The 13,571-nt window shown below is 36.3% G+C and overlaps 1 protein-coding gene across 2 annotated transcripts in view; it reads right to left on the bottom strand.

The window, feature by feature from the left end:
- Positions 1–1,298: 1,298 nt before the first annotated feature.
- Positions 1,299–13,571, bottom strand: part of ZNF483 (zinc finger protein 483) — a 28,698-nt gene continuing 16,425 nt past the window's right edge. For both annotated transcript variants that reach the window (XM_002820097.6, XM_054520441.2), the window contains exon 6: positions 1,299–13,460. In XM_002820097.6, the coding sequence (XP_002820143.2) occupies positions 11,947–13,460 (1,514 nt within the window). In that variant the 3' untranslated portion in view covers positions 1,299–11,946. The remainder of the gene's footprint in view (positions 13,461–13,571) is intronic.

The following is a 13,571-nucleotide window of genomic DNA, read 5'->3' as shown; positions in this document are numbered from 1 at the left end:
CCTTCTCTGGGGAAATTATAGAGCAGACCTCTGGAGAAATTATACTTCTCAAAGAAAAATTAACAGGCACTGACATTTAGGGTCCCAAAGGCAAAAAGTAGGTCACACTCAAAGCGTCTAACTCAAAGACCCTGGACTTCAGTTGTAAACCCTGAGCAGATTAGACTTTGGATTGTCTCCTTTGGGTAAAATACAGTGGTCTCCCCTTATTCAAAGTTTCACTTTCCATGGTTTCAGTTACCCTCAATCAATCTTGGCCCCAAAATTTTAAATAGAAAATTCCAGAAATAAACAATTCCTAAGTTTTAAATTGTGTGTTGTTCTCAGCAGCTTGATGAAACCTCTTGCCATCCTGCTCCATGCCTCCTAGGACAGAGATTATCCCTTTGTCCAGCATATCCATGTCATCTACACTACCTGTCTTGTTAGTCACTTAGTAGCCTTCTTGGTTATCAGACTGACAAAACATAGAACACACAGGGTTTGGTACTATCTGAGGTTGCAGGCATCCACTCGGGGTCTTGGAGCATATCCCCCATGGATAAGGGGGCTACTGTATCCATTATGTGTGGGAAGAAAGAGTTTGGTGACCCAAAGAACAGACTGTGGTAGAAATAATCTATGAGCTCACCACAATGAGGTGAAAGCTGTATTTCAAGCCTCCCTTTAAGTTAGGCTAGGGTTATATGATTGATCTCTGGGCAACGGAAGAGAAGTGACTTCTAAGAGGTTCACAAACTTTCTTAGTTGCAGGATCTGTAGTACCATGGCCATTTTTCCACAATGCTCCCAGGCAAACAAACAAAAAACCCATTAACTACCAATTCCATTTGCTAAGTAGTTAATTCCAATAACATAATAGTAATAGTTTGTGATGTCAATAGTTGTAGTTTTGATAATCTCGAGATTTTAAAATATCCTGGAAAGCCCGTGTGAGCTCTCTACAGTGGAATGGGAAACCTTGGCACCTAGTTTGAAACCCGTGGTTCTCAGCTTTTTCTAGGCTAGTGCTTAAAAACACTGCACAATGCTCCAGTTCTTCCTTTCCCTGCCTCTGGGACGTTGGAAGTCATGTGCTCCACACAGCATGACTACAAAATATGGGAAAGCAATAAAATGCTGGAAAGACCCCTGGGGAATAAACTTTCATTCAGTTAAGCTACTCCAATTTTTTGGGTTCTCTGTGGCTAGGATTGCGTACAGCAACTTAATATGGTAGTCACTTGAGGCTAGTGAGAAATGGAAATGCACACAGTGCCACATTTCACAATTTTAAAAACAGAAGCAGAGTCAAATACTTTTCCACTAAACGTATCTTTATTTTGATAGAACTACAATTCACTTTAACCACTGCATTGCATAGGACACTGTTGTATTATAATGCTTGTACAGGAACGTGCATTATCACTAGTGTTACACGTAAACACGTCACCAATCTAGTCAGTATCAACAGATTGAGTTCAGATGATTTTTTTTCTATGCACGGATGTAAAATCACAATGTGTTTACTTGGATATTTTATGCAGATAGCACAAGATAGAGTATACCTATGCAAACAGCACAAGTTACAGTGATACCTATGTAAATCAGAATCCTAAAATGAGATACTTAATATTTTCATTATAATTATTTTCTAGGTTAAAAATATGAAAAAATATTTAAATTTTAAACAAAGGCATATTACTGAGGCAGAATTCAGTGCAGATACAGAAGCTGGTACTACAACTGGCAGAGTCAAGAAAGAAGACTAGAAGACAGTATAGTGCACATTTAATGATGAATGGCAATTGCAATTTACTGCAGCAGAGCAAAATGGAAAAGCTGTTTGTTGTATTCAAAAGTGTTAAAGATACATAGTAGATAACAGTTAAGACAATATTTAAGACGTAATTTTTAGCAACCATTTAGTGAATGTAAGTCAAAAAAGAATACACAAAATTACTCATATGAACTGCGAGTGAAACTTCTAACAAAACAATTTAAACAGCTTTTAAAAGGGTCTGAGTTTGTAAACCTGGCAAGCTATAAAATAGCTTCTTACACATGCATATACAAAGAACCTTAGATGGAGAGATGAAGAAATTATCACTTTATCGTATTTAGAAAATTATGAGGAAAAGACCTTAAAAGACATTCACGAAAACTGAAAATGTCAGTGAAATCATTAAACAATTTTGCTCTTGGATATATATGAACAAAATATATTTTTGCTAATAGAATATTTATATTTTAATAATAAAGACCAATTAATTCAAATTTTGAAAAATTTCAAGTATCTTTCTTTAGCCTTGGATTAACTGTTTGATATAAGACACTGCCCAAAGAAAACTCTGGGTATATTCTGTCTCAAAGAACCTCCAAATTTACAATGTCGATTCATGTAAAGGCAATGAAATGTGAATTCATTGCCTAAAGGCTGAAACTCATGGCAGATATTTTTGACAATCTTCCATCTGTCAAAGAATTTCAGTTAGAGACAGAAAAGTTAGTTTCTATCACAACGATGGAACTCCAGCTAAGTTAAGTCAAAACACCATCCATGTTGGAATTTTAAAGCAAGAGGATAACTTTTCCCTCATTGCTTTATTCTATTGCATGATACATACTGAAAATATTTGTGTTCAATTTTCTGAAGCAGACTCCAAGAAACGAGTCATGGATACATGTGTTATAATTCTTCAGTATATATGCACAAAAGCTATAGAATGCTAACAGTTTATGAAACTTCTGAAAAAAAAAGGCAATGTATCTAATGATCTTGTTTCTTTACCAATGTTACTTGGATGACATACAAAAGAATTTTATAAGGATTTCCTGTACTAGAAAATCCAATTCAAGATTTCCTTGAAACAAAAGAAATGTTACCAAATATTCAATCAAAGACAAAAAGTAGCACTGTGATTCACATTTTCTCCCTAATATCACGCTGCATATGAACAAGCTAAATTTGAAGCTCCTAAAATGGGAAAAACTTGTGACCTGGCTAGACAGGTAATTTATTTACAATAGAAACATTTCATAATACAAATAAAACAGAATAACTCACATATTTTTCAAATGAGTCAATATGCAGAAAATTTTAAATGTTAATAAATGGCTGCAAAAAATAAAATCTGAAGAATGATGTTGTATTGATAAACTGTTTTGTTTCCATTTATGCAATGCTTCATCAAATTTGATGCTAATAAACTGAATTGATATGAATTACTGAATTTACTTAAAAAGTTTTGAAAGTGATATAATTTTGCCTAGATATTAAATGAATTTTTCTAATAAGAGTTTTGTTAATGTGGATACAAATATCAAAAAAAATTGGGGTTGTGTGCGGCGGTTCACACCTGTAATCCCAGCACTTCGGAAGGCCGAGACAGGCAGATTGCCTGAGCTTAGGATTTGGAGAACAGCCTGGGCAACACGGTGAAACCCCCCCTCTACTAAAATAATTAGCCAGGCATGGCAGTGTGCATCAGTAATCTCAGCTACTGGGGAAGCTGAAGCAGGAGAATCGCTGGAACCCAGGAGGCGGAGGTTGCAGTGGGCCGAGATCGCGCCACTGCACTCCAGCCTGGGCAACAGAGTGAGACTCCATCTCAAAAAAAAAAAAAAAAAAAAAAAAAAAAAATTGGATACTTGATTCAGTTATTGGAAAATTAAGTATATTTAGAACAACAACAAAGTATGTTTGCAAGAACTACGTGAATCTACTTATCAACTCTACGTTTTATAAATCTAAATGTGAGTTACGTATTACAAATGAAAATTTTGTGTGTAGATTTAGACATGCTGTAACACATTATATACCAGATTTCAAAAATAGTGCAAAAAAACAAAATGTCTCAATAATTTTTTACATTGATTACATAATGAAATAATATTATGGATATATTGGGTGAAGCAAAATACATTTTTAATTTTACCTGTTTTATTTTCTAAAAGTGGCTACTGGAAAATTTGAAATTATGTATGTGGCTCACATTATATTACTGCTGGATGGTGCTGAAGTACCTAAAACACCTTCCAATCAGCTTTTTAGAGCCCTGCTCTTAAATATAAATAGTCAAAGATCACCAGAGGCTTCAGGAAAGCCTCCAGTGTGAGAGACAGAAAACAGGTAAAAACAACTCAAAGGAAACAGGGATAATGCAGGGAGCAGAATAACACAGAAAGACACTATAATTAACATGCTCAGAGAAAAAATATTTCACCTATGAAATAAAACCAATTAGAAAAAAGGAACAAAGAATCAGATAATGCACTTGGAAATAAAAATATGACAGCAGAGATAAAAACATTCACAACATTTAATAGTAGAGCTGGAAGATAAAGTTGAAGAAATCTTCAAGAAAGTAGGAAAAATCAAAGACATGGAGAGAGTGGCCCAGGAATCCACCTCTCCACCTAGATAATAATTACATCGGCAGAAAGTTCCTAAAGTGATTATTTTGGGAGCACATGAGTCCATCTGAACACTTGTAGCTTCTAGGGGAAATCCTGACTGGTAAATTGCAGTTAACATTGGTGGATTTCAGCCTTCACTGAAGTAGCAGCTACCCATCCCCACCCACTCCATGGCAGGCAGCTGTGGAGACACAACCCCACATTTCTGGATCAGCTTGCTGCAGCCAGGGTGGACAATAAAGGCCACTTCCTCCAAATAGCAGGGTTCTGATTGCAGATATCTACTTCTGATCACAGAGAAAGAGCAGACAAAGAAGCAAGCTACCATTCTCCCAACCCCCAACTGGCTAAAGTGGCTTCCAGGAGAAAAAAGGGATGACACCTGTTTTTCTGGACATTCAAAAAACTGAGTATCTAGGAGAATTCAGAAAGTCATTGCCCCTGCCCAGGGAAAAACGCAGGTTCTGAAAAGAATTGAGACAACTTTAGGCATTCAACACAGGCTGATCCCTAGCACAGAGACAGCCTATGACAGTAAAACAAAAACGAAAACAAAAAACACACAACACAAAAAACAAAAAATAAACCCTGGGGAAAAAGGAATAATCTGATTTCCAGAGCTGCCACATTATAAAATTCAAATGTCTAGTTGTCAACAAAAACAATCACAATGCATACAAAGAAACAAGTATGGACCATTCAAAGGCACAAAATAAACCAACCAAAAATGGACATGAGGAAGACCAAACATTGACTCGCTAGACAGACTTTAAAGCAACTGCCTTAAAGATGCTCAAAGAGGTAAAGGTTCCGATTGTGTTGACAGATCAAAAGAGAAAATGAAGAAGATTGAAGCTTCAAAGCAGAAAAATGAAGGGAATATGTATCATTCACCATTACCTTAGAAAGCAAAGGTCCACTTTACAAAAGGACTATAAACATTTAGAAAATCAACGGGGAACCCTGCCGCTGCCACCACCACCACCACCGCCGCCACCCCAGAAGAGCTACAGGTAGGTTTAGCAAAGCTTGTAGATTATTGACCCACTCTGATAATCTACAAGGGAGAGAGACCTGAGGACTCCAACCTGGAAGAACCTCTCAATATCAGACTTCATAAAAAAGACTCTGAGAGAGAGACATCTCACCAATTTCTCAGGGTGAAAAACACTTTGTTTAGAAATCACAACTTACTGAGCACCAAAAGATACATTCAGCAGAAGAACCTCACATGTGTTCTGGCTTGAGAGAAGCTTTCTTAGTTCAGACCTTTATTATAGACACTAACATTTCCACACAAGGGAGAAACCCTAAAATATGCTACATTTTATGAAAAGCATTTTGACAGTGTGTTTTCAGAATTGTAAAATATTTCTCCCCAGTGATCAAGAAATTTCTCATCTGATAAACTATTCCGAGGGGAAAACAAAAGAGCAAAACAAAATTAAATCTTTATTTATACACTCACACACACAGAGAACCTCCAGTGACTCTCTGTTGCACTGATAATAAAGCAATAAACCATTCTACAGAACTGGAAGGGTCTTTGTGGTGCAGGTTCTGAACTATGGCAACAAGCACTGCAATTGACTCCTACCCTCACCCCACAGAGACACCAAGACAAGTTATAATCAAGCTGTTGAAATCCAAAGACAAAAGGAGAATCTCAAAAGCATCAAGAGAGAAGCAAATCATCACATAAAAGAAATCCTCAAATCATCACATAAAAGAAATCCTCAGTGAGACTGTTGATTACTCATCAAAAACCTTGGAAGCCAGAAGGCTGTGGCGTTGTTATACTCTTAGTGCAGAAAGAAAAAAAAAAAACTGTCAACTGAGAATTCTATATCCAGCAAAACTGTCCTTCAAACAATTTATCAATAAAAGGAAATTACCTTAACATAATAAAGGTCAAATATGAAAAGACCACAGCTAACATCATACAGAATGATATAAAATGGAAAGCATTTCAGGAAAAGGCACAGATGCCTGCTCTTGCTACTTCTATTCAACACAGTACTAGAAGTCCTAGCCAGAGCAATTGGCAAGTTAAAGCCATCCAAATTAGGAAGCAGGAAAAATTATCTATTTGCAGATGCCATAATCTTATATTTTAAAATCCCAAAAATTTCACAAGAAACTATTATGACTAATAAACAAATTCAGCAAAGTTGCAAGATACAAAATCAACACTCGAAACTCAGTTATGCTTCACTAACAAAGACCCATTTACAACAGCATCAAAAACAATACAACACTCAAGAATAAACTTGACCAAGGAGGCAAAAGGCTTGTACAATCACAACTATAACACATTGCTGAAAAAAATTAAAGATGGCACAAATACATGGAAAGACACCTTGGGTTCACAGACTGTAATGTTTGATATTGTTAATATGTCCACATTACCCAAAGCCATCTACAAATTCAATGCAAGCCCAATCTCCATGCCATTTTCCACAAAAACAAACAAACCATCCTAAAATTCATTTGAAATCTTAAGGACCCCCGAATAGCCAAAACAATTTGGAAAAGAACAAAGCTGGAGGCCTCACACTTCCTCATTTCAAAAACGTACTACAGGAAACATAGTGTAATCCTGATTACAGAACATTACTGGAGCAATCAAAATAGCATGGTACTGGCATAAAGACAAACATATAGACCAAAGGAACAGAGTAGACAGCCAGAAATAAACATGCATATATATGGTCAAATGATCTTTGACAAGAGTGCAAAGAATACATGATGTGGAAAGGATAGTCTCTTCAACAGATGGGGCTGGGAAAACTGGATATTCGCATGCAAAAGAATGAAGATGGACCCTTTACCATACATAAAAATCAAAATCGTTAAAAGACTTAAACATAAGACCTGAAACTATAAAACTCCTAGAACAGGAGAAAAGCTTCATGACATTGGATTTGGCCATGGTTTCTTGGGTATGACCAGAAAAGCACAGGGAACAAAACAAAAAATTGAAAAATTGAACTTCACCAAAATTAAAACCTTTTTTCAAAGGGCATTAGTAACAGAATGAAAAGGCAACCCATACAGAATGGAAGAAAGTATTTGCAAATCATTTATCTGAAAAGTTCTTTAATATTCTGGATATATAAAGAACTTCTACAACTAAACAACAACGGCAACAAAACCAATTAAAAAATGGGCAAAGGACTTCAATAAACATTTCTCCAAAGAAGAGATACAAATGATCAATAAGCACATAAAAAGAGAGTTAACATCACTAATCACTAGGGAAATGCAGAACAAAACTAGAATAAGATGCCACTTCAAACCCATTAGGATGTCTATTATAAAAAAGAAATAGAAAATAAGTGTTAGCAAGGGCGGGGATATTGAAACCCTTGTACATAGCTGGTGGGAATTTAAAATAGTGTAGTTGCACTTCCTCAAGAAGTTAAACATAGAATCATAAGATCCAGCAATTCCATTTCTAGGTGTATACTTAAAAGAAAGCACCATTGATTACAGCAATGTTATTCTTGATAGCCAAAATGGTGGAAACACCTTCAATGTCCATTGGCAGATAAAAGGATAAACAAAATGTGGTATACAAGTAAAATGGAATATTATTCAGCCTTAAAAAGGAATTAAATTCTGATATGTGCTTCAACATGGCCGAACCTTGAAAACCTAATGCTAAGTGGAATAAGCCACACACAAAAGGGCAAATATTGTATTATTTCATTCATACCAAGTAATTAGAACAGTCAAATTTGTACAGACAGGAAGTAGAACAGTGGTTACCAGGAGCCTGAGGAGGAGAAAATGGGGAGTTACTGTTTAAGGAGTACAGAGTTTCAGTTTGGGATGATGAAAAAGTTCTGGAGATAGATAGTGGTGATGACTGCACAAAATGTGCATCTATCTAAATGCTACTGAGTTGTATAACCAAAAAGTGTTTAAATGGTTAATTTTATGCTATATATATTTTAGTACATTAAAAAATAATTCGAAAATAAATAAAATGACTTTATTGACCAAAACCTTGCCTTGTCCTGTGACATGAAAAAAATTTATACAAGCTCATTAAGAGGAAACATTATTTAAAGCAAGGACTTCATTTTAAAGTAAAATGTGTCACAGTGCTCTTCATAAAAGCAATCTTATAATGAATCAAAAGATGTTTAAAGCCTTTTGATAATCTGACTTAATCCAAAAGTGAATTTAAATATTTGGGTGATGGGCCAGACTGAATGTCCTGCGGACAATTATACAGACTTAACCACTGAAATCAAGACTTTGATAAATATTATCCAACAGAATTTGAGGCTGCCCTCTGTAGCTAGTACATGGTATTTAGAAAGTTCATATTGGATAAAGGACTTATATCCAGAATAAAAAGGACTACAACACAATATCAGCAAACTCTAATTTTAAATGGACAAAAAATCTGAATAAACATTTCACTAAGATACATGAATGGCTGAAGAGCACATAAAAGATGCTTTGACATTATTCGCCATCAGGAAAATCAAAGTTAAAACCACAAAGGAATATCATTTCAAACACTAGGATGGGTATAATTTTTAAAAAACAGACAACAATGACTGGCAAGATTGTAGACAAATGGGAACCCCCACAAATTACTAGTCAGAATGTAAAATAATGCGGTCACTTTGGAAAACAATTTGGCAGTTTCCTAACAAAGTAAAACAAAAATTTACTGTATGACCTAGCAACTCCCCTCAGGCAACTGCCTAAGAAAAATGAAAACATGTCCACACAAAGATTTGCACACTAACGTTCAAAACACTTGCGCACCAATGTTCAAAGCAGCATTATTCCTACCAGGCAAAAACTGGAACAACCTCAAATGCTCCTCAACTAGTGAATGCACAAAGCATCCACATAATGTAATATTATTTATGATAAAAAGGAATAAAGTACTAGTATGTTACAACATGGATGAACTTAAAACACATTAATGAAAAAAACACAGAAAGATCACATATAACATAAAATGTACAGAAAAAGACAACTCTAGAGACACAAAGTAGACTGAGTAGTGGGTGCCTGGGATTAGAGGTTGGAAGGGAGATTAACTGTAAACTGGAATAACGGATCTTATTTGGATGATGTTCTAAAAAATGGATTATGGTAATGGTTGCACAACTCAGCATATTTACTAAAACTCACTGAATTGTACACTTGAAATGGTTTTAATGATATGTAATTTGTACCTCAATAAATTCCTTTAAAAAAAAGTTTATACTCCAGATTCCCAATGGACACTGGGATAAAACACTGTTATGAATGTTAGGGAGTCTAAGAGTAATCATCTTGGAACAAGCCTCTTCTGAAGACTTTTACGTATTTCTTCAACTCTTTCTATAAATTATATTTTTCAGAAAAAAACTTAAAACCATTATGAATGATTCTCATAATAAATATTCCTTTCATGGCTAGAATATGATTCGTTGGTCTGCTTAGCAGTAACTATGCAGACCTATTTATCACACAGCAATATTTAAACTGCAGGCTTGGGGTTGGGGAGGCACCAAAAACCTTCTCCCAGAGGTAGCATTTCACACCTACATACATTAGTCACAGTAAATGTTCCTGAGTCTAAGATCAGCATTAAGGATCACTTTACTTCCATAAGCCAAGAGTTTTCTGGTTTAGCTCTCTTTTTATAGGAGCTGCCTACAATTTCAACTTTAGGAACTTATTTCTAGACCACTGTTGAGTCCATGGGGTTCTTCCAGAACCCTATGACCTGAAGCCAAAAACTCACTCATTCAGGGCCTTAAGTTCCTTTTTCTGTTGGAAATTATTATTCAGACTCCACCAATGAAATTTATAAGGAATAATCCACCAATACCCGTATATTCTATTACTCTGAGGTCTAATTTCACAAAAGAAAACTTAACTGAAACTTTTTTCTGTATCAATTCTACATTCATTCCCTGAACTTTACTTGCTATCAGTGGGCTCTTTAGATTTTAGGGTATCTATTCTCCAAATGGGGTTATAATAGAACATTCATACCGTGGGAATCTATTCTCCAAATGGGGTTATATCTGTTCTCCAAATGGGGTTATATCTATTCTCCAAATGGGGTTATATCTATTCTCCAAATGGGGTTATAATAGAACATTCACACAGTGGGAAAGTCAGGTTACATACATGAGAGAACTAGCTAAGTCAGAAAGTCGATTCCCCATCAAAAGGTGGCAGCTGCTACCCAGGACAAGCTGAGTGCTTTACAGAAATATAAGCCCAGTGTTGTTAGCCCTTATAATTTTTTTAAGACAAGCTTTTAGTATGAAACGCCCTAATTTTAGATAGTGGCAACAATGTACACACACACACACACACACACACACACACGCACATGCACACACACACCCCCCAAGCAAATTGTTAGAACAGCTTTTAACTGTTGCCATACAGAATGTTTACACTCCAATTGCAAAAAAATGTACTTGCTACAGGCAAAATTGTTTTAAAGTAGAATTTTTGCAAACCAAAATCCATCCAGAACAGCTCTGTCTTCAGCACATTTCCTTACCCCCAGCCCCCATCTATTTTCCTAGGACTGTTACTCTCATGGCTGAGATGGCTCAGGTGCAAGCTCTCTGGCTTCCCAGTCCCATTGGCCAATGCCCAAAAGAAAAAGAGTTCCCTTGTCCAATTAAAATACTCCCTCAAGAAAAAGTCATTTGAACTTCACTGACCCATTCCTAGTTACAGCATTTGAGGGATTCCTGCACAAAGTTTTCAAAAAGTATACTGCATTCTCACTAAGCTAGAAGTCCAGCATCCTAGGAACCAGGCTTGGTGGAGTGTACCCGTAATGTCAGCTACTCAGGAAACTGAGATGGAAGGATCACTTGAGCCCAGGAGTTCAAGACCAGTCTGGACAACATAGTGAGACTCCATCCCAAAAAAGAAAAATTGAAAAAAAAAAGAAAAAGGAAAAGAAAAGAAGTCCAGCATCCTGAATACTGGTATTTTTTACTAGAGAAATTTGAAAGTAATGACAAATAAAAAAAAAAACAACTTATGTCCATAGCTTCAGAGATTATCATGAATACCAAAAAAACAAAAACTAAAAAACCAAAAAAGGCAAAAATCATTAGTCCCATCCCTTCATTCTGCTGGTGACGAAAATAAAATTCTGAAAGGTCAAATGACTTGTCCAAGGTGTATACAGCAAGTTGGTTGGTAAACTGGGACAGAATCCAAGTTATCTGACTGCAGTCAAGTTCTCTTTCCATCACACTACATGGTAGTGGAAGAAATCAGAGAGAAATCCCCTGAAGAAAAGAGCTTTTCCAATTCGTTTGGCCTCAGAATCATTTTGCATTCTTCCCTTTCCAGTGACTTTACCAACTAATTACTGTTTACCAGTCATTGCCATCCTTGAAAAGAAGAGGGATGAATGGGCAAAAGAATATTTTTCCTAATTGCCAATTTATGAAAGTTGCAGCTACTGATCAATACTGTAAGTTTACATCCCAGGGGTTCAGTAACTGACAATTTGAATTAAATTCCCCCCACTTTAACGTAGTTCCAGGATTACTCTGCAGAGTGAAATCCCCGATGTCTAATGAGGCCTGAATTACTTTTAAATGTCTTCTCACATTCGTTACATTCATATTCTCTCCTTCCAGTATGAATTTTTAGGTGTTCTACAAGGATTGAGCTTCGACTAAAGGTTGCACCACAATAGTTACACTCATAGGGTTTCTCTCCTGTATGAATTCGGTGGTGCTCATTAAGAGATGAACTCTGACTGAAGGACTTCCCACATTCTTTACATTTATAAGGTTTTACACCAGTATGAATTCTCTGATGACGACTAAGCAGTGAATGGGTTGGGAAGGCTTTCTCACACTGGTTACATTTGTAGGGTTTTTCTCCTGAATGAAGTCTTTGATGATAAATCACAGATGTAAAATGGCTAAAAGTCATTCCACAATCATTACACAAATACGGTTTTTCTCCAGTGTGAATTCTCTGATGTCGGGTAAGGCATGAATTCTGCCTAAAGGCTTTTCCACATTCGCCACATTTATAGGGTTTCTCTCCAGTATGAATCCTCTGATGTTTGGAAAGGGATGAGCTATGACTGAAGGACTTTCCACAATTGCTACATGTATAGGGTTTTTCTCCAGTATGAATTCGCTGATGTTGAATAAGAGATGAACTGTCACTAAAGGGTCTCCCACAGTCTTTACATTTATAAGGTTTTTCTCCAGTATGAATTCTCTGATGTTTAATGAGGTGAGCACTTAGGGTGAAACCTTTCCCACAATCATCACATTTGAAGGGTTTCTCTCCACTATGAGTTCTATGATGTGGTGTGAGCGATGAACTATCACTAAAAGCTTTTCCACATTCATTACACATATAGGGTTTTTCTCCAGTGTGAATTCTCCGATGTTTGGTGAGTGAGGCGCTATAGCCAAAAGCTTTTCCACACTTACTACATTTATGAGTTTTTTCTCCAGTCTCATTTCCCTCATCTTTATTTAAGGCTGCTTCTTGACATGAATCTTTCCGACATTTCTCACACATAGGGGTTTTTCTCCTAGAAAGAGTTGATCTTCTAATAAAGATTATCCCACACTTACTGCATTTTTGGGACCTATCCCCCAAATGAATCTTCTGACGTTTCTGATGTTCAGTAAGAGCTGAAGAGTGACTCAGGACTTTCCCACCATCATTAGATTTCCGTGACTTTTCTCCGGCGGTTTTCTCCTTGCGGTTCAGAACAAGGTCTGAATGAAAACTGAAGGGTTTCTTGCTTTCATTATACCTCCGAGATTTCTTCCTCAAGTAGACTCTCAGATGTTTAATTAAGTCTGAAGTTTCTTTGAAATTATGTCCAAAGGGGCTTTTATCTGGGTCAAATTTCTTACCCCTACTGCCACTCCCAAGAGTTTTGTTTTGTGTGACTCTTCCTTTTGAATTTCCCTGATTACCGTGATCCTCCTCTGAGCTGCCACAATATTGCTGGAATTCTTCCATCAAGCCATGATCATCATCCCTGAGGCATCTTTCTATTATTTTATCTAAAGCTGATTCATCTAAAAGATATAAGAAATAGAATATTTCCTGTTTGCAAGAAAGGAAGCTGTTGCATTTTGGGTCTGAAATAGGAACACATTAATAACTATAAGGAATACAGTTTCGATGGT

This window comes from Pongo abelii, chromosome 13 (assembly GCF_028885655.2).
Source record: "Pongo abelii isolate AG06213 chromosome 13, NHGRI_mPonAbe1-v2.0_pri, whole genome shotgun sequence".
In the NCBI taxonomy this organism is placed as follows: Eukaryota; Metazoa; Chordata; class Mammalia; order Primates; family Hominidae; genus Pongo; species Pongo abelii.
This window is presented reverse-complemented; position numbering and strand designations above follow the sequence as displayed.